We start from the raw sequence: 26,280 nt of genomic DNA, 5'->3' as shown, positions 1-26,280 counted from the left end.
GTCACATGGTTAGCAGATGTTATTGGTCACATGGTTAGCAGATGTTATTGGTCACATGGTTAGCAGATGTTATTGGTCACATGGTTAGCAGATGTTATTGGTCACATGGTTAGCAGATGTTATTGGTCACATGGTTAGCAGATGTTATTGGTCACATGGTTAGCAGATGTTATTGGTCACATGGTTAGCAGATGTTATTGGTCACATGGTTAGCAGATGTTATTGGTCACATGGTTAGCAGATGTTATTGGTCACATGGTTAGTAGATGTTATTGGTCACATGGTTAGTAGATGTTATTGGTCACATGGTTAGCAGATGTTATTGGTCACATGGTTAGCAGATGTTATTGGTCACATGGTTAGCAGATGTTACTGGTCACATGGTTAGCAGATGTTATTGGTCACATGGTTAGCAGATGTTATTGGTCACATGGTTAGTAGATGTTATTGGTCACATGGTTAGCAGATGTTATTGGTCACATGGTTAGTAGATGTTATTGGTCACATGGTTAGCAGATGTTATTGGTCACATGGTTAGCAGATGTTATTGGTCACATGGTTAGCAGATGTTATTGGTCACATGGTTAGCAGATGTTATTGGTCACATGGTTAGCAGATGGTTCAGCAGATGTTATTGGTCACATGGTTAGCAGATGTTATTGGTCACATGGTTAGCAGATGTTATTGGTCACATACATGGTTAGCAGATGTTATTGGTCACATACACATGGTATTGGTCACATGGTTAGCAGATGTTATTGGTCACATGGTTAGCAGATGTTATTGGTCACATACACATGGTTAGCAGATGTTATTGGTCACATGGTTAGCAGATGTTATTGGTCACATGGTTAGCAGATGTTATTGGTCACATGGTTAGCAGATGTTATTGGTCACATGGTTAGCAGATGTTATTGGTCACATGGTTAGCAGATGTTATTGGTCACATGGTTAGCAGATGTTATTGGTCACATGGTTAGTAGATGTTATTGGTCACATGGTAAGCAGATGTTATTGGTCACATGGTTAGCAGATGTTACTGGTCACATGGTTAGCAGATGTTATTGGTCACATGGTTAGCAGATGTTATTGGTCACATGGTTAGTAGATGTTATTGGTCACATGGTTAGTAGATGTTATTGGTCACATGGTTAGCAGATGTTACTGGTCACATGGTTAGCAGATGTTATTGGTCACATGGTTAGCAGATGTTATTGGTAACATACACATGGTTAGCAGATGTTATTGGTCACATGGTTAGCAGATGTTATTGGTCACATGGTTAGCAGATGTTATTGGTCACATGGTTAGCAGATGTTACTGGTCACATGGTTAGCAGATGTTATTGGTCACATGGTTAGCAGATGTTATTGGTCACATGGTTAGTAGATGTTATTGGTCACATGGTTAGTAGATGTTATTGGTCACATGGTTAGCAGATGTTACTGGTCACATGGTTAGCAGATGTTATTGGTCACATGGTTAGCAGATGTTATTGGTAACATACACATGGTTAGCAGATGTTATTGGTCACATGGTTAGCAGATGTTATTGGTCACATGGTTAGCAGATGTTATTGGTCACATGGTTAGCAGATGTTATTGGTCACATGGTTAGCAGATGTTATTGGCCACATACACATGGTTAGCAGATGTTATTGGTCACATACACATGGTAAGCAGATGTTATTGGTCACATACACATGGTTAGCAGATGTTATTGGTCACATACACATGGTTAGCAGATGTTATTGGTCACATGGTTAGCAGATGTTATTGGTCACATGGTTAGCAGATGTTATTGGTCACATGGTTAGCAGATGTTATTGGTCACATGGTTAGCAGATGTTATTGGTCACATGGTTAGCAGATGTTATTGGTCACATGGTAAGCAGATGTTATTGGTCACATGGTTAGCAGATGTTATTGGTCACATGGTTAGCATATGTTATTGGTCACATGGTTAGTAGATGTTATTGGTCACATGGTAAGCAGATGTTATTGGTCACATGGTTAGCAGATGTTACTGGTCACATGGTTAGCAGATGTTATTGGTCACATGGTTAGCAGATGTTATTGGTCACATGGTTAGTAGATGTTATTGGTCACATGGTTAGTAGATGTTATTGGTCACATGGTTAGTAGATGTTATTGGTCACATGGTTAGTAGATGTTATTGGTCACATACACATGGTTAGTAGATGTTATTGGTCACATGGTTAGCAGATGTTATTGGTCACATACACATGGTTAGTAGATGTTATTGGTCACATGGTTAGCAGATGTTATTGGTCACATACACATGGTTAGCAGATGTTATTGGTCACATGGTAAGCAGATGTTATTGGTCACATGGTTAGCAGATGTTATTGGTCACATGGTTAGCAGATGTTATTGGTCACATGGTTAGTAGATGTTAATGGTCACATGGTTAGCAGATGTTATTGGTCACATGGTTAGCAGATGTTATTGGTCACATGGTTAGCAGATGTTATTGGTCACATGGTTAGCAGATGTTATTGGTCACATGGTTAGCAGATGTTATTGGTCACATGGTTAGCAGATGTTATTGGTCACATGGTTAGCAGATGTTATTGGTCACATGGTTAGCAGATGTTATTGGTCACATGGTTAGCAGATGTTATTGGTCACATGGTTAGCAGATGTTATTGGTCACATGGTTAGCAGATGTTATTGGTCACATGGTTAGCAGATGTTATTGGTCACATGGTTAGCAGATGTTATTGGTCACATGGTTAGCAGATGTTATTGGTCACATGGTTAGCAGATGTTATTGGTCACATGGTTAGTAGATGTTATTGGTCACATGGTTAGTAGATGTTATTGGTCACATGGTTAGCAGATGTTATTGGTCACATGGTTAGCAGATGTTATTGGTCACATGGTTAGCAGATGTTATTGGTCACATGGTTAGCAGATGTTATTGGTCACATGGTTAGCAGATGTTATTGGTCACATGGTTAGCAGATGTTATTGGTCACATGGTTAGCAGATGTTATTGGTCACATGGTTAGCAGATGTTATTGGTCACATGGTTAGCAGATGTTATTGGTCACATGGTTAGCAGATGTTATTGGTCACATGGTTAGCAGATGTTATTGGTCACATGGTTAGCAGATGTTATTGGTCACATGGTTAGCAGATGTTAATGGTCACATGGTTAGCAGATGTTATTGGTCACATGGTTGTTACTGGTCAGGTTAGTAGATGTTATTGGTCACATGGTTAGCAGATGTTATTGGTCAGGTTATGATTTATTGGTCACATGGTTAGCAGATGTTATTGGTCACATGGTTAGTAGATGTTATTGGTCACATGGTTAGCAGATGTTATTGGTCACATGGTTAGCAGATGTTATTGGTCACATGGTTAGTAGATGTTATTGGTCACATGGTTAGCAGATGTTATTGGTCACATGGTTAGCAGATGTTATTGGTCACATGGTTAGCAGATGTTATTGGTCACATGGTTAGCAGATGTTATTGTAGGGAAATTCTTCTAATACGTTAATAAAAAATTAAAAACACTGCAAAGTTTCCTAAGGACTAGAAGTTTCCCTCTAGAACTAGAACCTCTGGACTAGAAGTTTCCCTCTAGAACTAGAACCTCTGGACTAGAAGTTTCCCTCTAGAACTAGAACCTCTGGACTAGAAGCGAGGCAGCCCTCTCTGTCGACGCCATCTTGTTCACATGAAAGATGTCTTTCATGTCTTGTATATTTGTCATATTTAGAAAACCAAGTAGCCAGGGTGTTTCCTTTACGATTGTACTCCCTGCCTATCTTAACAACCACTATGAGCTATCTATATTATTTATTATTATATATCTATATTATTTATTATTATATATCTATATTATTTATTATTATATATCTATTATATATTATTTATTATGTTATCTTATTATATATATCTATATTATTTATTATTATATATCTATATTATTATTATTATATATCTATATTATTTATTATTATATATCTATATTATTTATTATTATATATCTATATTATTTATTATTATATATCTATGTTATTTATTATTATATATCTATGTTATTTATTATTATATATCTATATTATTTATTATTATATATCTATATTATTTATTATTATATATCTATATTATATTATCTATATTATTTATTATTATTATATATCTATATTATATATTATATATCTATATTATTTATTATTATATATCTATATTATTTATTATTATATATTTATTATTATATATCTATATTATTTATTATTATATATCTATATTATTTATTATTATATATCTATATTATTTTTATTATTATATATCTATATTTATTATTATATATCTATATTATTTATTATTATATATCTATATTATTTATATTATATCTATATTATTATTTATTATTATATATCTATATTATTATATATCTATATTATTTATTATTATATATCTATATTATTTATTATTATATATCTATATTATTTATTATTATATATCTATATTATTTATTATTATATATCTATATTATTTATTATTATATATCTATATTATTTATTATTATATATCTATATTATTTATTATCTATATTATATATTATTATATTATCTATATTATATATTATTATATTATTTATTATTATATATATCTATATTATTTTATTATATATCTATATTATATATTATTATATATTATATATATTATTATTATATATCTATATTATATATTATTATATATCTATATTATTTATTATTATATATCTATATTATATATTATTATATATCTATATTATATATTATTATATATCTATATTATATATATTATATATCTATATTATTATTATTATATATCTATATTATTTTATTATATATCTATATTATTTATTATTATATATCTATATTATTATTATTATATATCTATATTATTTATTATTATATATCTATATTATATATTATTATATATCTATATTATTATTATTATATATCTATATTATTATTATTATATATCTATATTATTATTATTATCTATATTATTTATTATTATATATCTATATTATATATTATTATATATCTATATTATATATTATTATATATCTATATATATATTATTATATATCTATATTATATATTATTATATCTATATTATATATTATTATATATCTATATTATATATTATTATATATCTATATTATTTATTATTATATATCTATATTATTTATTATTATATATCTATATTATTTATTATTATTATATCTATATTATTTATTATTATATATCTATATTATATATTATTATATATCTATATTATATATTATTATATATCTATATTATATATTATTATATATCTATATTATTTATTTATTTGTTTTATTCCAATTCAATCTGAAGTTAAAAAATAAATAAAAAATAAGTATTTTCTTTTCGAACCAATTTGGATAAAAATCCAGAGTATATTTTACTGTTTTCAGACGACAAATTGTTTTACTTCTAAAAGGTTTTCATTCAAGGGTCCCTATAAATAAAGACGGACCAGGTGGTTTTGAAACGGCCTCTAGCTGGAATCATTCCCAGCAATCAACAACATAATCACCACGACAGCAACCTTGAAGAACAACCACTGTGTCTGAAGAGCTTAGAAATAACATGTCAAGTTTGCCCCCGTACAGTTTCTAAGCAACCAAAGACACACCGATTACCTGGACACCGCACAACGGTGAGGACAATAGTGCCATCGGTGTGTGTTCCCCCAGTATACTGCCACTTGTTGTGACAGAGAGGAATAATATCACAAACCACAACATGGCTGACCAACGCTGTTAGTAGACCTTGGTGACAGTAGGCTAATGGTGGGTCAGTGGACGTGTCAGTGGACATTTAGAATTATTTTATTAATCCGTGGAATTTGATTTGGCCAAGTGCATCTGCGCTCTTTGTTCAGTGCGCTTTCAGCTTAAACAGCAGGCTCAGTTTGACAGCTGCGTGAGAGGTAGAGGGGAGAGGGGAGAGGGGAGAAGGGAGAAGGAGAGGGAGAGGGAGAAGGAGAGGGAGACGGAGAGAGGGAGAGGGAGACGGAGAGGGGAGAGGGAGACGGAGAGGGGAGAGAGGGAGAGGGAGAGGGGAGAGGGAGAAGGAGAGGGAGAGGGAGACAGGAGAGAGAGGGGGAGAGGGGAGAGGTAGAGGGGAGAGGAGAGAGGGAGAGGGGAGAAGGAGAGGGAGAGGGGAGAGGGAGACGGAGAGGGGAGAGGGAGAAGGAGAGGGAGAGGGAGAGGGAGAGATGAGAGGGAGAGGGAGAGAGGGAGAGGGAGACGGAGAGGGGAGAGGTAGAGGGGAGAGGGAGAGGGAGAAGGAGAAGGAGAGGGGAGAGGGAGAAGGAGAGGGGAGAAGGAGAGGGAGAGGGAGAGGGAGAAGGAGAGGTAGAGGGGGAGGGAGAAGGATAGGGAGAGGGGAGAGGGAGAGGGGAGAAGGAGAGGGAGAGGGAGAGGGAGAAGGAGAGGGAGTTGGAGAGGTAGAGGGGAGAGGGAGAGGGAGAAGGAGAGAGGAGAAAGAGAGGGGAGATGGAGAGGGAGAGAGGAGAAGGAGAGAGGAGAGGGGAGAGGGTAGAAGGAGAAGGGAGAAGGAGAGGGAGAGGGAGAGGGAGAAGGGAGAAGGAGAGGGAGAAGGGGGAGGTAGAGAGAGATGCCAGTGTGTTTCCCCGTTTACCGGATGTTTTTTTCAACAGTTTTCTTGAAGCTTCACTCAGCCTCCCACACGACGCAGCGCTGTGGTTCAACAGCAGATGATGTGCTGTCAGTCACTGAACTTGTTATTCCCACTCGCCACCACTCACTGCTGTCATCAAATGGACTCATTCTAGCCACAAGCTCTGACTGAGCTCAATAATCATGAAACGCATTTGAAATGGTCTCCTGCCTGCCTGAGAACCGGTTCTGGGTTGTTCATCTACAGCAGGAAGTGGTCTCCTGCCTGACTGAGAACCGGTTCTGGGTTGTTCATCTACAACAGGAAGGGGTCTCCTGCCTGACTGAGAACCAGTTCTGGGTTGTTCATCTACAACAGGAAGTGGTCTCCTGTCTGGCTGAGAACCGGTTCTGGGCTGTTCATCTACAACAGGAAGTGGTCTCCTGCCTGACTGAGAACCGGTTCTGGGTTGTTCATCTACAACAGGAAGTGGTCTCCCGTCTGGCTGAGAACCGGTTCTGGGTTGTTCATCTACAACAGGAAGTGGTCTCCTGCCTGACTGAGAACAGCAGGAAGTGGTCTCCTGCCTGACTGAGAACCGGTTCTGGGTTGTTCATCTACAACAGGAAGTGGTCTCCTGCCTGCCTGAGAACCGGTTCTGGGTTGTTCATCTACAACAGGAAGTGGTCTCCTGCCTGCCTGAGAACCGGTTCTGGGTTGTTCATCTACAGCAGGAAGTGGTCTCCTGCCTGACTGAGAACCCACTCATACAGTTTCTGGGTTGTTCATCTACAGCAGGAAGTGGTCTCCTGCCTGACAGAACCCACTCATACAGTTTCTGGGTTGTTCATCTACAACAGGAAATGGTCTCCTGCCTGACTGAGAACCGGTTCTGGGTTGTTCATCTACAGCAGGAAATGGTCTCCTGACTGAGAACCCACTCATACAGTTTCTGGGTTGTTCAGCTACAGCAGGAAGTGGTCTCCTGCCTGACTGAGAACCCACTCATACAGTTTCTGGGTTGTTCATCTACAGCAGGAAGTGGTCTCCTGCCTGCCTGAGAACCGGTTATGGGTTGTTCATCTACAACAGGAAGTGGTCTCCTGCCCGACTGAGAACAGGTTCTGGGTTGTTCATCTACAACAGGAAGTGGTCTCCTGCCTGACTGAGAAAGCAGTAGATGTTCTGGTCCAGTTTGGCACCACATACCTATGCGAGTCAGGGTTCTCAACTCTGACAAACTTCAACAACAACAAGTACAGAAACAGTTTCAAGACTGAGTCTCAGTGTTACACTGTTAAAAACACAGCCCAGAATAGACTGAGCATTACCTCAGTGTTACACTGTTAAAAACAGAGCCCAGAATAGACTGAGCCTCAGTGTTACACTGTTAAAAACAGAGCCCAGAATAGACTGAGCATTACCTCAGTGTTACACTGTTAAAAACCACAGCCCAGAATAGACTGAGCATTACCTCAGTGTTACACTGTTAAAACCAGAGCCCAGAATAGACTGAGCATTACCTCAGTGTTACACTGTTAAAAACCAGAGCCCAGAATAGACTGAGCATTACCTCAGTGTTACACTGTTAAAAACCAGAGCCCAGAATAGACTGAGCATTACCTCAGTGTTACACTGTTAAAAACCAGAGCCCAGAATAGACTGAGCATTAACTCAGTGTTACACTGTTAAAAACCACAGCCCAGAATAGACTGGGCATTACCTCAGTGTTACACTGTTAAAAACCAGAGCCCAGAATAGACTGAGCATTACCTCAGTGTTACACTGTTAAAAACCAGAGCCCAGAATAGACTGAGCATTACCTCAGTGTTACACTGTTAAAACCAGAGCCCAGAATAGACTGGCATTACCTCAGTGTTACTGAATTAAAAGTGTTACAGAGCCCAGAATAGACTGAGCATTACCTCAGTGTTACACTGTTAAAACAGAGCCCAGAATAGACTGAGCATTACCTCAGTGTTACACTGTTAAAAACCAGAGCCCAGAATAGACTGAGCATTACCTCAGTGTTACTGTTAAAAACACAGCCCAGAATAGACATGCACTTATTAGGACTACACTCTGAGTGCTTGTTTTGTCACATAAACTGAAATAACTATTCAAATTTTAGCAACCAGGAAATGGAGGAGCGATTATTGCATAGTGCACCTTTTAAATCCTTTGTAAATCCACTTCACAATAGCCTATCAGCTTGAAGCCTTTTAGAGTCATCAAAAACATTACCATGAGGAAGCATGTTAGGTTTGGTATTCAAACCAAGGGACATCCACTCTGATCTTTGTCATCCTGTGGACCCCGTTCATTGCTGCTTGCAGCTATAAGTTGCCGTTCTCTATGTAGGTGAGAGGAACAAGAAGAAAAGTAATAAAAGAAAAGTAGGCTAAGCCAAACATATGGAATGTGTTTTCTCTAAAGACAAAGGATCCTTCCACGTACAACCATGAAGCAGGCTCCTGGGCAGAGGGCTACGCCTCTTATGCAAATACTCAAGAGGAGCGATTGGAGCCCCGCCTACCTACAAAAGCAACACACTGCAACTAAAGATACTGATAACTTTACCGTTTTGTCTGCGCTGCGGATCCGCTGCCGTCACACTCTCGGGGTGGGGTTTCTAGTTTAGCTGCGCGGAGAATAGCGACTGTCTGGTAAGAGTGATGTCACATAACGAATAGACGAGAGACCGAACCAGTGACTGATTGTAATAGCTGGGGAAAGCGCACCTGTTGAATAACAGGCTCACAACGATATTCCCGTTTTCCGTATTTCTTCGAAGCTTTTGGCTGCGTTTTAAAAGTTCAGAATGACGGATACAATACTTACCAACGGAATCAAGGACCGAGCGGGTCAAAATGGATATTTTAAAAAGGTGAGTGATTTTAAGTTTTTTTTATGATAAAGATGATAGCGCGGTTACGCAGGGGACGTTCATAACGATTAATGTGTTACAAACCGTTCACTTATGAATGGACTCTGTCTGTTATGAACGCAAGTGTTTCTGCTTTCACTGAAATGAATAGCGGCCTAGTGGATGTATTTCTGATGTATTTCATCTCTATCAAAACAACCGGTGTTGATGTCTGACGTACTACCTGTTTGATTAGTGGTTTATGCCCTGTTTTCTTATAAATACGATAACGCTATCTGCGGTTTTTAATGGGGTTGACTGATTGGCAGGTGTGGCAGTGGCCACTTAAAGTCATTTGGTCGCTATCGTATTGGAACATACGGCAGTTGGTTGTCAAAGATCTTCTGGTGATATACACTACAGTTCAAACGTTTTTACAAGGGCTTTTCTTTATTTTATTCTATTTTATACATTTGTAAAATAATTGTGAAGACATCAAAACTATGAAATAACACATACGGAATCATGTAGTAAACCAAAAAAAAAAGTGTTAAACAAATCTAAATATGTTATATTTGAGATTCTTCAAATAGCCACCCGTTGCCTTGGTGACAGCTTTGCCCACTCTTGGCATTCTCTCAACCAGCTTCACCTGGAATGCTTTTCCAACAGTCTTGAAGGAGTTTCCCCATATGCTGAGCACTTGTTGGATGCTTTTCCTTCACTCTGCGGTCCAACTCATCCCAAACAATCTCAATTGAGTTGAGGTCGGGTGATTGTGGAGGCCAGGTCATCTGATGCAGCACCCCCCACATTTATTTGGGCTGTCATTTATGAGGCTGGTACCTCTAATGAACTCCTCCGTAGCAGCAGAGGGAACTCTGGGTCTACCGATCCTGTGGCGGTCCTCATGAGAGCCAGTTTCATCATAGCGCTGGATGGTTTTTTTCGACTGCACTTGAAGAAACTTTAAAAGTTCTTGAAATGTTCCGTATTGACTTTTCCTTCATGTCTTAAAGTAAGGATGGACTGTCGTTACTCTTTGCTCATTTAAGTTGTTCTGGCCATATTATGGACTTGGTCTTTTACCAAATAGGGCTCTCTATTGTATACCACCCCTACCTTGTCACAACACAACTGATTGCTAAATCATCATGTTAATAACTAATGTGGTGAGATACAAGAATCGACATTAAAATATTGTAGAGATGCAAAACCTTTGACTAACACCTACTCATTCAAGGGTTTTTCTTTATGTTGACTATTTTCTACCTTATAGAATAATATTGAAGACATCAACACTATGAAATAACACATATGGAATCATGTAGTAACCAAAAAGGTGTAGTAAACAAAATATATTTTATATTTGAGATTTTTCAAATTCTCCTTTGCCTTTTTTATTTTATTTAACCAGGCAAGTCAGTTAAGAACAAATTCTTATTTTCAATGACGGCCTGGGAACAGTGGGTTAACTGCCTGTTCAAGGGCAGAACGACAGATTTGTACCTTGTCAGCTCGGGGGGTTGAACTTGTAACCTTCCGGTTACTAGTCCAACGCTCTAACCACTAGGCTACCCTGCCGCCTTGATGACAGCTTTGCACAATCTTGGCATTCTCTCAACCAGATTCATGAGGTAGTCACCTGGAATGCTGCATTTCAATTCACGGGTGCGCCGTGTTAAAAGTTCCTTTGTGGAATTTATTTCCTTAATGTGTTTGAGCCAAAATATCTCAATCTGTGGATGAGCAACTGATCACTTGGTCCGTTTAAAGACGGGACCAGGGTGAAAGAACATAAACCTTATATCCTATTGCTCCCATTATTTTGCTAACAAGAAAGAAACTATTAGGGAGTATTGGGCGTGTGTGTGTGTGGGGGGGGGTGATGATAGTGGCCAGCCTAATGGACCTATATCTTACAGCCTACTGTGAATACATTATCAGGTATTTATGGAATGCTTTTATCTACTGAGGTGTGTGTGCTGCTTCCTGCCTGTGTGTCTGTGGTGTGTGTTTTGTGTTCCTGTCTGTGGTGTGTGTTTGTGCTCCTGTCTGTGGTGTGTGTTTGTGCTCCTGTCTGTGGTGTGTGTTTGTGTTCCTGTCTGTGGTGTGTGTTTGTGTTCCTGTCTGTGGTGTGTGTTTGTGTTCCTGTCTGTGGTGTGTGTTTGTGTTCCTGTCTGTGGTGTGTGTTTGTGTTCCTGTCTGTGGTGTGTGTTTGTGCTCCTGTCTGTGGTGTGTGTTTGTGTTCCTGTCTGTGGTGTGTGTTCCTGTCTGTGGTGTTTGTTTTCCTGTCTGTGGTGTGTGTTTTGTGCTCCTGTCTGTGGTGTGTGTTTGTGTTCCTGTCTGTGGTGTGTGTTTGTGCTCCTGTCTGTGGTGTGTGTTTTGTGTTGCTGTCTGTGGTGTGTGTTTGTGTTCCTGTCTGTGGTGTGTGTTTGTGTTCCTGTCTGTGGTGTGTGTTTGTGTTCCTGTCTGTGGTGTGTGTTTTGTGTTCCTGTCTGTGGTGTGTGTTTTGTGCTCCTGTCTGTGGTGTGTGTTTTGTGCTCCTGTCTGTGGTGTGTGTTTTGTGCTCCTGTCTGTGGTGTGTGTTTGTGTTCCTGTCTGTGGTGTGTTTTGTGCTCCTGTCTGTGGTGTGTGTTTGTGCTCCTGTCTGTGGTGTGTGTGTGTGCTCCTTCCTGTCTGTGTGTCTGTGGTGTGTGTTTTGTGCTCCTGTCTGTGGTGTGTGTGTGTGTGTGTGCTCCTTCCTGTCTGTGGTGTGTGTTTTGTGTTCCTGTCTGTGGTGTGTGTTTTGTGCTCCTGTCTGTGGTGTGTGTTTGTGTTCCTGTCTGTGGTGTGTGTTTTGTGTTCCTGTCTGTGGTGTGTGTTTGTGTTCCTGTCTGTGGTGTGTGTTTTGTGCTCCTGTCTGTGGTGTGTGTTTTGTGCTCCTGTCTGTGGTGTGTGTTTTGTGCTCCTGTCTGTGGTGTGTGTTTTGTGCTCCTGTCTGTGGTGTGTGTTTGTGCTCCTTCCTGTCTGTGGTGTGTGTTTTGTGTTCCTGTCTGTGGTGTGTGTTTGTCTTTCTGAGGAACATCCCCCCCTGGATACCAAGCTGGCGAGGTTTAGAGAGATATCTTGGCAGTCTGCTAGAAGATACCAAACCCTACGCTTGTTTACACGGAGCTGCTCAGGAGTCGGATGCACAATCATGTTTCCATTAACACACTGTGGACTCGGCGAGAGATGTGGGTGAGATATGGGTGAGAAGTGGATGGGATGTGGGTGGGATGTGGGTGAGATATGGGTGAGATATGGGTGAGATATGGGTGAGATATGGGTGAGAAGTGGATGGGATGTGGGTGAGATATGGGTGAGATATGGGTGAGATATGGGTGAGATATGGGTGAGAAGTGGATGGGATGTGGGTGAGATATGGGTGAGATGGGATGGGTGGGATGTGGGTGAGATATGGGTGAGATGTGGTGCTGGGTGGGATGTGGGTGGGATGTGGGTGGATGGGTCATATGGGTGAAATAAGTGAGATGTGGATGTGGGTGAGATTCCCCAAGTGAGATATGGGTGAGATTGAGGGGCCCTGGTCTAAAGTTTCCCAACGAGAAGGGCCCTGGTTTCTGGAAAGGGGGTTTAGTGCTCTAGAGGGGCCATTTGGGACACAGCCAATGAAAGACCTGTCATGAAACCAGAGTTATTCTTCAGAGACGTAGTTTCTCCTGGATTGAATCTTCGATTCCTGGGAGTTTCTGGAGAAAGGGGTTTAGTTTCTGGGGGGTTTAGTTTCTGGAGAAGGGGGTTTAGTTTCTGGAGAAGGGGGTTTAGTTTCTGGAGAAAGGGGTTTAGTTTCTGGAGAAAGGGGTTTAGTTTTTGGAGAAAGGGGTTTAGTTTCTGGAGAAAGGGGTTTAGTTTCTGGAGAAACAGGATGTCGGTCAAATGGTTGACTCTTCAATTGTATAATAGATATCCACAGGAGCCCAGGGTAGAGCCTAGTAAATAGATCACCATAAAGACCATCTGTACAGGAGCCCAGGGTAGAGCCTAGTAAATAGATCACCATAAAGACCATCTGTACAGGAGCCCAGGGTAGAGCCTAGTAAATAGATCACCATAAAGACCATCTGTACAGGAGCCCAGGGTAGAGCCTAGTAAATAGATCACCATAAAGACCATCTGTACAGGAGCCCAGGGTAGAGCCTAGTAAATAGATCACCATAAAGACCATCTGTACAGGAGCCCAGGGTAGAGCCTAGTAAATAGATCACCATAAAGACCATCTGTACAGGAGCCCAGGGTAGAGCCTAGTAAATAGATCACCATAAAGACCATCTGTACAGGAGCCCAGGGTAGAGCCTAGTAAATAGATCACCATAAAGACCATCTGTACAGGAGCCCAGGGTAGAGCCTAGTAAATAGATCACCATAAAGACCATCTGTACAGGAGCCCAGGGTAGAGCCTAGTAAATAGATCACCATAAAGACCATCTGTACAGGAGCCCAGGGTAGAGCCTAGTAAATAGATCACCATAAAGACCATCTGTACAGGAGCCCAGGGTAGAGCCTAGTAAATAGATCACCATAAAGACCATCTGTACAGGAGCCCAGGGTAGAGCCTAGTAAATAGATCACCATAAAGACCATCTGTACAGGAGCCCAGGGTAGAGCCTAGTAAATAGATCACCATAAAGACCATCTGTACAGGAGCCCAGGGTAGAGCCTAGTAAATAGATCACCATAAAGACCATCTGTACAGGAGCCCAGGGTAGAGCCTAGTAAATAGATCACCATAAAGACCATCTGTACAGGAGCCCAGGGTAGAGCCTAGTAAATAGATCACCATAAAGACCATCTGTACAGTAGTGGAGAGGGTAGCAAGTTTTAAGTTCCTCGGCATACACATCACAGACAAACTGAATTGGTCCACTCACACTGACAGCGTCGTGAAGAAGGCGCAGCAGCGCCTCTTCAACCTCAGGTGGTCTGGTTGTCTCTTTCTCATTTATTTGTTTGTTGAAAACCTTTTATTTAACTGGGTTAAGTCAGTTTGAGAACAAATTGTTATTTACAATGACGGCCTAGCCCGGCCAAACCCCGGACGACGCCGGGCCGATTGTGATACAGCCTGGATTCGAACCAGGGACTGTAGTGACGCCCAGTGCCTTAGACCGCTGCGCCACTCTGGAGTCCAAAGGTCACGGTCGTAAGATATTTACAAAGGTCCCGTAACCTTTAACTATGGAGGAAGATAATTCCCTAGCCTGTCGTGGAGTAATGGGATATGTCCCAAGGTCCCGTAACCTTTAAACTATGGAGGAAGATAATTCCCCAGCCTGTCGTGGAGTAATGGGATATGTCCCAAGGTCCCGTAACCTTTAAACTATGGAGGAAGATAATTCCCCAGCCTGTCGTGGAGTAATGGGATATGTCCCAAGGTCCCGTAACCTTTAAACTATGGAGGAAGATAATTCCCCAGCCTGTCGTGGAGTAATGGGATATGTCCCAAGGTCCCGTAACCTTTAACTATGGAGGAAGATAATTCCCCAGCCTGTCGTGGAGTAATGGGATATGTCCCAAGGTCCCGTAACCTTTAACTATGGAGGAAGATAATTCCCCAGCCTGTCGTGGAGTAATGGGATATGTCCCAAGGTAGCACCCTATTCCCTATGTAAGACTGTCCCAAGTCCGCACCCTATTCCCTGTGTAAGACTGTCCCAAGTAGCACCCTATTCCCTATGTAAGACTGTCCCAAGTAGCACCCTATTCCCTATGTAAGACTGTCCCAAGTAGCACCCTATTCGCTATGTAAGACTGTCCCAAGTAGCACCCTATTCCCTATGGCTGAACCAGTGGAGTCACATGACACCCTATGTAAGACTGTCCCAAGTAGCACCCTATTCCCTATGTAAGACTGTCCCAAGTAGCACCCTATTCCCTACAAGGGTGTCATGTTGACTCAGGCTGTCACCGTTCTCACTGAACACTACTGTTGACCAGGGTCCATAGGGTGTCATGTGACTTCACCGTGGCGTAACATGTTGACTCTGGCTGTCACCGTTCTCACAGGCTGAACCAGTGGAGTCACATATTTGTGTATCCGCCCGGGCAGAGGCTTGTTTTTCTTAGTCAACCTGTAGTTAGGGCGGCGATGAAAATGATTGGGGGTTATAGGTGTTGAAAAGGGTTTAGGTGTTGAAAAGGGTCTTTGTTGTAGTCAAGCTGCCCTGATCTCCCTGTGAAGAGAGTCTGGCCTTAGGCTTTGTAGCAGACTTCCTCTGTCTATTAATGCTCTGTTTATGAGTCTGTTGATCAAGGGAGAGGGTGGGAGTTAGACCCCTCTCTCTCTCTCTCTCGCTCCCTCTCTCTCTCTCTCCCTCTCTCTCTCTCTCTCGCTCCTCTCTCTCTCTCTCTCTCTCCTCTCTCTCTCTCTCTCTCTCTCTCCCTCTCTCTCGCTCCCTCTCCCTCTCTCTCTCAATTCAATTTCAATTCAAGGGCTTTATTGGCATGGGAAACATGTGTTAACATTGCCAAAGCAAGTGAGGTAGATAATATATAAAGTGAAATAAACAATAAAAATTAACAGTAAACATTACACATACAGAAGTTTCAAAACAATAAAGACATTACAAATGTCATATTATATATATATACAGTGTTTTAACAATGTACAAATGGTTAAAGGACACAATATCAAATAAATAAGCATAAATATGGGTTGTATTTACAATGGTGTTTGTTCTTCACTGGTTGCCCTTTTCTCGTGGCAACAGGTCACAAATCTTGCTGCTGTGATGTCACACTGTGGTATTTCACCCAGTAGATATGGGAGTTTTTCAAAATTGGATTTGTTTTCGAATTCTCTGAGGGAAAAATGTGTTTCTAATATGGTCATACATTGGGCAGGAGGTTAGGAAGTGCAGCTCAGTTTCCACCTCATTTTGTGGGCAGTGAGCACATAGCCTGTCTTCTCTTGAGAGCCATGTCTGCCTACGGCGGCCTTTCTCAATAGCAAGGCTATGCTCACTGAGTCTGTGCATAGTCAAAGCTTTCCTTAAGTTTGGGTCAGTCACAGTGGTCAGGTATTCTGCCACTGTGTACTCTCTGTTTAGGGCCAAATAGCATTCTAGTTTGCTCTGTTTTTTTGTTAATTCTTTCCAATGTGTCAAGTAATTATCTTTTTGTTGTTGTCATGATTTGGTTGGGTCTAATTGTACTGCTGTCCTGGGGCTCTGTAGGGTGTGTTTGTGTTTGTGAACAGAGCCCCCAGGACCAGCTTGCTTAGGGGACTCTTCTCCAGGTTCTCTCTCTCTCTCGCTCTCTCTCTTGCTCTCTCTCTCTCTCTCTCTCTAGCTCTCTCTTTCTAGCTCTGTCTCTCTGTCTCTCTTGTAGAACGCAACAGTATATTTCATGGAACAGTGATTTGAGTTTTTCCATAGTGTCTTCACCACAGCAACCTTTCCCACTCCTGTAAGCTTGTCCAGCCAAAGTCTGAAGAGGTTTGCACATTCAGGAAACCACAGGGCAATAAGACCTACAGGAGTCCTGGTGATTTGGTCAGGTTTAAACAACATTTGGGATTTGGAAACAGTGTTCGGCGTTGGTGGAGTTAAGTGTTGGCCCTTTTTTCTGTCTCTCGCTCTGTGTCTCTCGGCTCTGTGTCTCTCGGCTCTGTGTCTCTCGGCTCTGTGTCTCTCGGCTCTGTGTCTCTCGGCTCTGTGTCTCTCGGCTCTGTGTCTCTCGGCTCTGTGTCTCTCGGCTCTGTGTCTCTCGGCTCTGTGTCTCTCGGCTCTGTGTCTCTCGCTCTGTGTCTCTCTGTGTCTCTCGGCTCTGTGTCTCTCGGCTCTGTGTCTCTCGGCTCTGTGTCTCTCGGCTCTGTGTCTCTCGCTCTGTGTCTCTCGGCTCTGTGTCTCTCGGCTCTGTGTCTCTCGGCTCTGTGTCTCTCGCTCTCTCTGTGTCTCTCGCTCTCTGTCTCTCGCTCTCTGTCTCTCTCGCTCCTCTCTGTCTCTCGCTCTCTGTCTCTCGCTCTCTGTCTAGTCTTCTCTGCCTGGTGAGAATGAGCTCAGTGATTTACTATGCTGCTCTAACAAATGCTCCACAGACTCGCCGCTCAACTCCTGGTCTGCCGATAATCCTGTGAGATGCCATGGTAACGTGGTTTCAGGCCGGGTTCCCAAACCTCTGCTGTTTCCCTGAGCAGGTCGTTAGGGACGTTTGTCCGCCCCCCACCCAGGCGTTAGGGACGTTTGCCACCCCCACCCAGGCGTTAGGGACGTTTGCCCCCCCAGGCGTTAGGGATGTTTGTCCCCCGTTAGGGATGTTTGTCCCCCAGCAGCAGCCAGATACCATTGACGTAGAATCAGCTCAAGGCCCAGTCCCAAACCACTCAGACTAATTGACAACATGTGCCTGGTCCCAGAGAAAGAGAGGCTGGGGATGTGTCCTAAATGGCACCCTATCCCTACATAGCCCTGGTCTAAAGTAGTGTACTATATAGGGAACAGGGCCCTGGTCTAAAGTAGTGTACTATATAGGGAACAGGGCCCTGGTCTAAAGTAGTACCACTATATATAGGGAATAGGTGCTGATATAGGGCAATTGGGCCCTGGTCTAAAGTAGTGCACTATAGTAGGGAATAGGGCTCTGGTCTATAGTAGTACCACTATATAGGGAATAGGGCTCTGGTCTATAGTAGTGCACTATATAGGGAATAGGGCTCTGGTCTAAAATGCACTAGTACCACTATATAGGGAATAGGGCTCTGGTCTATAGTAGTGCACTATATAGGGAATAGGGCCCTGGTCTAAAGTAGTGCACTATATAGGGAATTGGGCCCTGGTCTAAAGTAGTGCACTATATAGGGAATAGGGCTCTGGTCTATAGTAGTGCCCTATATAGGGAATAGGGCTCTGGTCTATAGTAGTACCACACTATATAGGGAATAGGGCTCTGGTCTAAAGTAGTACCACTATATAGGGAATAGGGCTCTGGTCTATAGTAGTACCACTATATAGGAATAGGGCTCTGGTCTATAGTAGTACCAATAGGGGGCTCTGGTCTATAGTAGTGCACTATATAGGGAATAGGGCCCTGGTCTAAAGTAGTGCCCTATATAGGGAATAGGGCTCCATTTGGTACAACCACTGCCTCTGCAGTCTGTCTGGACAATGTCAGAGGAAACACAGTAAAAAGTCCCTGTGTTTCTACTGCAAAATAACATTGAATCATCCCTTTTAATTAGGGTTTAACTGTGTTTGTAGCCAAACCTCATTATATTGTGCTGCTGCAGGAGAAATTAAACCGTGAGGGTGAACTCTGACCTTATTTCTGTCCTCCTTGTCCAATTAGACAGTTTGTATAACGTCTAGAGATGTTTACCGTGATGAAACCGGGGCTCTACATTCATGTTGTTCTTTATGTTTTAACGTTACACAACACTCCTCCTTTACTCTGAACGGTTCAATGGAGAGGGGTCTCTTCAGTAGTCTGTCCAAAGACGAGAGAGGCAGCTACCTCGACTGTTCCCTCATTTACTATGTCGGCGTCCAAATTGGACCCCCCTCCACCTGTTCTCCGGGCCCATAGTGCACTACTTTGACCAAGGCCCTATGTCGGGGGCCATTTGGGATGCAGAATATAACTTGGGGCTTGTTATTGGGAGCTTGTTAGTGGCCAGCAGACACAGTTCCCAGTCTGTTGGTCCAGACCGAAGCTGAGAGAGACTGGAGAGTCTTTGTCCCAGGCTGAGCTCCATTACTAATGAACACTCTAATAGGAGTCTGTTCTGGGCCTGTTTTCATCAAGAGCCTCTCAATGTAGTTGTGCTGACCTAGGATCAGTTTAGTTTGTTCTGGGCCTGTTTTCATCAAGAGCCTCTCAATGTAGTTGTGCTGACCTAGGATCAGTTTAGTCTGTTCTGGGACTGTTTTCATCAAGAGCCTCTCAATGTAGTTGTGCTGACCTAGGATCAGTTTAGTCTGTTCTGGGCCTGTTTTCATCAAGAGCCTCTCAATGTAGTTGTGCTGACCTAGGATCAGTTTAGTCTGTTCTGGGACTGTTTTTAATAGGAGTCTGTTCTGGGACTGTTTTTAATAGGACTCTGTTCTGGGACTGTTTTTAATAGGACTCTGTTCTGGGACTGTTTTTAATAGGACTCTGTTCTGGGACTGTTTTTAATAGGACTCTGTTCTGACCAATAGGAGTCTGTTCTGGGACTGTTTTTAATAGGAGTCTGTTCTGGGACTAATAGGAGTCTGTTCTGGGACTGTTTTTAACAGGAGTCTGTTCTGGGACTAATAGGAGTCTGTTCTGGGACTGTTTTTAATATGAGTCTGTTCTGGGACTAATAGCACTCTGTTCTGGGACTGTTTTTAATAGGAGTCTGTTCTGGGACTAATAGCACTCTGTTCTGGGACTGTTTTTAATAGGAGTCTGTTCTGGGACTGTTTTTAATAGGACTCTGTTCTGGGACTGTTTTTAATAGGACTCTGTTCTGGGACTGTTTTTAATAGGAGTCTGTTCTGGGACTAATAGGACTCTGTTCTGGGACTAATAGGACTCTGTTCTGGGACTGTTTTTAATAGGACTCTGTTCTGGGACTAATAGGAGTCTGTTCTGGGACTGTTTTTAATAGGAGTCTGTTCTGGGACTAATAGGACTCTGTTCTGGGGCTAATATGACTCTGTTCTGGGACTGTTTTTAATAGGACTCTGTTCTGGGACTAATAGGAGTCTGTTCTGGGACTAATTTTAATAGGAGTCTGTTCTGGGACTAATAGGAGTCTGTTCTGGGACTAATAGGAGTCTGTTCTGGGACTAATAGGAGTCTGTTCTGGGACTAATAGGAGTCTGTTCTGGGACTAATAGCACTCTGTTCTGGGACTGTTTTTAACAGGACTCTGTTCTGGGACTAATAGGAGTCTGTTCTGGGACTGTTTTTAATAGGAGTCTGTTCTGGGACTAATAGGAGTCTGTTCTGGGACTGTTTTTAATAGGAGTCTGTTCTGGGACTGTTTTTAATAGGACTCTGTTCTGGGACTGTTTTTAACAGGACTCTGTTCTGGGACTGTTTTTAACAGGACTCTGTTCTGGGACTGTTTTTAACAGGACTCTGTTCTGGGACTGTTTTTAATAGGAGTCTGTTCTATGAGAGGCTCTCCATTGAACCTCTGGAAGGTTCGGGACATAAATCGACCCCTACAGTACGCTGTTTCTCTACTGTGATTTAAGATTCAGATTGACACCTGACTAAATGGATTTCAGCCGGCTGCAGTATCTAAAGGACCAATCAGGAAGACATTCCTTGGGATTCATATTATCCCCTCAAAATCTACCTAGTTTCACTACCGGTTTATAATTCATATTGATGAAGAGATTTCTGGGGAAATATTGATGAAGAGATTTCTGGGGAAATATTGATGAAGAGATTTCTGGGGAAATATTGATGAAGAGATTTCTGGGGAAATATTGATGAAGAGATTTCTGGGGAGATATTGATGAAGAGATTTCTGGGGAAATAAAAAAAATTTCTTTTTTTTTTGGAAGTGTCCATTTTTCTTTAAAAAAAGCCAATATCTGGTCTGTACACCAGGGCTCTCCCCGAATAAGAAGGGGACTTGGCTACGCTGTGTCACCTTGACTATAGCGTTGACTTGGCTACACACTCTGACTCTTGCACACACTCTGACTATAGCCTTGTTGACTTGGCTACACACTCTGACTATAGCCTTGTTGACTTGGCTACACACTCTGACTATAGCCTTGTTGACTTGGCTACACACTCTGACTATAGCCTTGTTGACTTGGCTACACACTCTGACTATGGCTACACACTCTGACTATAGCCTTGTTGACTTGGCTACACACTCTGACTATAGCCTTGTTGACTTGGCTACACACTCTGACTATAGCCTTGTTGACTTGGCTACACTCTGACTATAGCCTTGTTGACTTGGCTACACTCTGACTATAGCCTTGTTGACTTGGCTACACACTCTGACTATAGCCTTGTTGACTTGGCTTCACACTCTGACTATAGCCTTGTTGACTTGGCTACACTCTGACTATAGCCTTGTTGACTTGACACAACCTGACTATAGCCTTGTTGACTTGGCTACACTCTGACTATAGCCTTGTTGACTTGGCTACACTCTGACTATAGCCTTGTTGACTTGGTTACACTCTGACTATAGCCTTGTTAACTGACTTGGCTACTTGGCTCTGACTATAGCCTTGGTGACTTGGCTACACTCTGACTATAGCCTTGACTATAGACTTGGCTACACTCTGACTATAGCCTTGGTGACTTGGCTACACTCTGACTATAGCCTTGTTGTGATGCTTGGCTAACACCTGGCTACACTCTGACTATAGCCTTGGTGACTTGGCTACACTCTGACTATAGCCTTGTTGACTTGGCTACACTCTGACTATAGCCTTGTTGACTCATACACACTATAGCCTTGTGACTAACGGCAGTCAAAACTAAAGTCAAATGATCTTGCTAGATAACCTCCTTCAATGAATGACCCAAATATTTTTGCTAAATGGACTGGAGGATTTTATAAAGCCGATCAGCTCATGAATAACGGAGAGATGAAGAGTAGAGAATAGTTTTTAAATATTCAAGGTATTTTAACGTGGACCAACTCTATTCATATCTACTCTCATATGGTTTTGTTGATCACACGTTCTCTACCCTAAACTCTACAGGCAGCAATATGAGATATTTCTGTACAGCACTTTGAGATATCAGCTGATATACGAAGGGCTATATAAATAAATTTGATTTGATTTGATATAAATATGCTAGGGGGATATTCTAGAAGTATTTTGACATGCGTAGGCTAGACATGCTTTCATAATGCAGCCTATGGGTTACAGAATAAAGGTAGGAATATTTTACGTGAGTCAGGATTTGGGGTTTCAGTGGGATTGGGATTGGATCATAGCCTATAGGCTCTAGGACCGTAGAAGATAGAATGTTGTCTGTGACAGAGATGCCTAACGTAGTGGATTGTCCGTAGGGCCAATCAGATATGGGACTTTATGAAGAGTCACAATGACATCTCAAAGAGAGACGTTATTTTATAGGTTAAACTGTTGGGGTTTCCTGTAGGGTTTATTCAATGCATGTGTTCAGTCCAGCAGTGTGTTTTGGATTAATATGCTAGGCTAAAGGCATCCATTAACAACCTATTGTGTAGTAAATATGCTAGGCTAAAGGCTTCCATTAACAACCTATTGTGTGTAGTAAATATGCTAGGCTAAAGGCTTCCATTAACAACCTATTGTGTGTAGTAAATATGCTAGGCTAAAGGCTTCCATTAACAACCTATTGTGTAGTAAATATGCTAGGCTAAAGGCTTCCATTAACAACCTATTGTGTAGTAAATATGCTAGGCTAAAGGCTTCCATTAACAACCTATTGTGTAGTAAATATGCTAGGCTAAAGGCTTCCATTAACAACCTATTGTGTAACAACCTATTGTAGTAAATATGCTAGGCTAAAGGCTTCCATTAACAACCTATTGTGTGTAGTAAATATGCTAGGCTAAAGGCTTCCATTAACAACCTATTGTGTGTAGTAAATATGCTAGGCTAAAGGCTTCCATTAACAACCTATTGTGTGTAGTAAATATGCTAGGCTAAAGGCTTCCATTAACAACCTATTGTGTGTAGTAAATATGCTAGGCTAAAGGCTTCCATTAACAACCTATTGTGTGTAGTAAATATGCTAGGCTAAAGGCTTCCATTAACAACCTATTGTGTGTAGTAAATATGCTAGGCTAAAGGCTTCCATTAACAACCTATTGTGTGTAGTAAATATGCTAGGCTAAAGGCTTCCATTAACAACCTATTGTGTGTAGTAAATATGCTAGGCTAAAGGCTTCCATTAACAACCTATTGTGTGTAGTAAATATGCTAGGCTAAAGGCTTCCATTAACAACCTATTGTGTGTAGTAAATATGTAAATAACAACCTGCTAAATATGCTAGCTAAAGGCTTCCATTAACAACCTATTGTGTGTAGTAAATATGCTAGGCTAAAGGCTTCCATTAACAACCTTAAAATATGCTAAAAGGCTTCCATAACAACCTTGTGTGTAGTAAATATGCTAGGCTAAAGGCTTCCATTAACAACCTATTGTGTGTAGTAAATATGCTAGGCTAAAGGCTTCCATTAACAACCTATTGTGTGTAGTAAATATGCTAGGCTAAAGGCTTCCATTAACAACCTATTGTGTGTAGTAAATATGCTAGGCTAAAGGCTTCCATTAACAACCTATTGTGTGTAGTAAATATGCTAGGCTAAAGGCTTCCATTAACAACCTATTGTGTGTAGTAAATATGCTAGGCTAAAGGCTTCCATTAACAACCTATTGTGTGTAGTAAATATGCTAGGCTAAAGGCTTCCATTAACAACCTATTGTCTAGTAAATATGCTAGGCTAAAGGCTTCCATTAACAACCTATTGTGTGTAGTAAATATGCTAGGCTAAAGGCTTCCATTAACAACCTATTGTGTGTAGTAAATATGCTAGGCTAAAGGCTTCCATTAACAACCTATTGTGTGTAGTAAATATGCTAGGCTAAAGGCTTCCATTAACAACCTATTGTGTGTAGTAAATATGCTAGGCTAAAGGCTTCCATTAACAACCTATTGTGTAGTAGTAAATATGCTAGGCTAAAGGCTTCCATTAACAACCTATTGTGTGTAGTAAATATGCTAGGCTAAAGGCTTCCATTAACAACCTATTGTGTGTAGTAAATATGCTAGGCTAAAGGCTTCCATTAACAACCTATTGTGTGTAGTAAATATGCTAGGCTAAAGGCTTCCATTAACAACCTATTGTGTGTAGTAAATATGCTAGGCTAAAGGCTTCCATTAACAACCTATTGTGTGTAGTAAATATGCTAGGCTAAAGGCTTCCATTAACAACCTATTGTGTGTAGTAAATATGCTAGGCTAAAGGCTTCCATTAACAACCTATTGTGTGTAGTAAATATGCTAGGCTAAAGGCTTCCATTAACAACCTATTGTGTGTAGTAAATATGCTAGGCTAAAGGCTTCCATTAACAACCTATTGTCTAGTAAATATGCTAGGCTAAAGGCTTCCATTAACAACCTATTGTGTGTAGTAAATATGCTAGGCTAAAGGCTTCCATTAACAACCTATTGTCTAGTAAATATGCTAGGCTAAAGGCTTCCATTAACAACCTATTGTCTAGTAAATATGCTAGGCTAAAGGCTTCCATTAACAACCTATTGTGTGTAGTAAATATGCTAGGCTAAAGGCTTCCATTAACAACCTATTGTGTGTAGTAAATATGCTAGGCTAAAGGCTTCCATTAACAACCTATTGTGTGTAGTAAATATGCTAGGCTAAAGGCTTCCATTAACAACCTATTGTGTGTAGTAAATATGCTAGGCTAAAGGCTTCCATTAACAACCTATTGTGTGTAGTAAATATGCTAGGCTAAAGGCTTCCATTAACAACCTATTGTGTGTAGTAAATATGCTAGGCTAAAGGCTTCCATTAACAACCTATTGTGTGTAGTAAATATGCTAGGCTAAAGGCTTCCATTAACAACCTATTGTGTGTAGTAAATATGCTAGGCTAAAGGCTTCCATTAACAACCTATTGTGTAGTAAATATGCTAGGCTAAAGGCTTCCATTAACAACCTATTGTGTGTAGTAAATATGCTAGGCTAAAGGCTTCCATTAACAACCTATTGTGTGTAGTAAATATGCTAGGCTAAAGGCTTCCATTAACAACCTATTGTGTGTAGTAAATATGCTAGGCTAAAGGCTTCCATTAACAACCTATTGTGTGTAGTAAATATGCTAGGCTAAAGGCTTCGATTAACCTATTGTGTGTAGTAAATATGCTAGGCTAAAGGCTTCCATTAACCTATTGTGTGTAGTAAATATGCTAGGCTAAAGGCTTCCATTAACAACCTTTTGTCTAGTAAATATGCTAGGCTAAAGGCTTCCATTAACAACCTATTGTCTAGTAAATATGCTAGGCTAAAGGCTTCCATTAACAACCTATTGTGTGTAGTAAATATGCTAGGCTAAAGGCTTCCATTAACAACCTATTGTGTGTAGTAAATATGCTAGGCTAAAGGCTTCCATTAACAACCTATTGTGTGTAGTAAATATGCTAGGCTAAAGGCTTCCATTAACAACCTATTGTGTGTAGTAAATATGCTAGGCTAAAGGCTTCCATTAACAACCTATTGTGTAGTAAATATGCTAGGCTAAAGGCTTCCATTAACAACCTATTGTGTGTAGTAAATATGCTAGGCTAAAGGCTTCCATTAACAACCTATTGTGTGTAGTAAATATGCTAGGCTAAAGGCTTCCATTAACAACCTATTGTGTGTAGTAAATATGCTAGGCTAAAGGCTTCCATTAACAACCTATTGTGTGTAGTAAATATGCTAGGCTAAAGGCTTCCATTAACAACCTATTGTGTGTAGTAAATATGCTAGACTAAAGGCTTCCATTAACAACCTATTGTGTGTAGTAAATATGCTAGGCTAAAGGCTTCCATTAACAACCTATTGTGTAGTAAATATGCTAGGCTAAAGGCTTCCATTAACCCTATTGTGTAGTAAATATGCTAGGCTAAAGGCTTCCATTAACAACCTATTGTGTAGTAAATATGCTAGACTAAAGGCTTCCATTAACAACCTATTGTGTAGTAAATATGCTAGGCTAAAGGCTTCCATTAACAACCTATTGTGTAGT

The 26,280-nt window shown here is 41.0% G+C and overlaps 1 protein-coding gene across 1 annotated transcript in view; it reads left to right on the top strand.

Moving 5' to 3' along the window:
- The first annotated feature begins 9,244 nt into the window (after positions 1 to 9,244).
- Positions 9,245 to 26,280, top strand: part of rhpn2 (rhophilin, Rho GTPase binding protein 2) — a 123,233-nt gene continuing 106,197 nt past the window's right edge. The window contains exon 1 of the mRNA XM_065012492.1: positions 9,245 to 9,568. Within this exon, the coding sequence (XP_064868564.1) occupies positions 9,503 to 9,568 (66 nt within the window). The 5' untranslated portion in view covers positions 9,245 to 9,502. The remainder of the gene's footprint in view (positions 9,569 to 26,280) is intronic.

The sequence above is a fragment of the Oncorhynchus nerka genome, linkage group LG27, assembly GCF_034236695.1.
Source record: "Oncorhynchus nerka isolate Pitt River linkage group LG27, Oner_Uvic_2.0, whole genome shotgun sequence".
NCBI lineage: Eukaryota > Metazoa > Chordata > Actinopteri > Salmoniformes > Salmonidae > Oncorhynchus > Oncorhynchus nerka.
The sequence above is the reverse complement of the archived record's forward strand: the minus strand, read 5'-3'. Positions and strand labels throughout refer to the sequence as shown.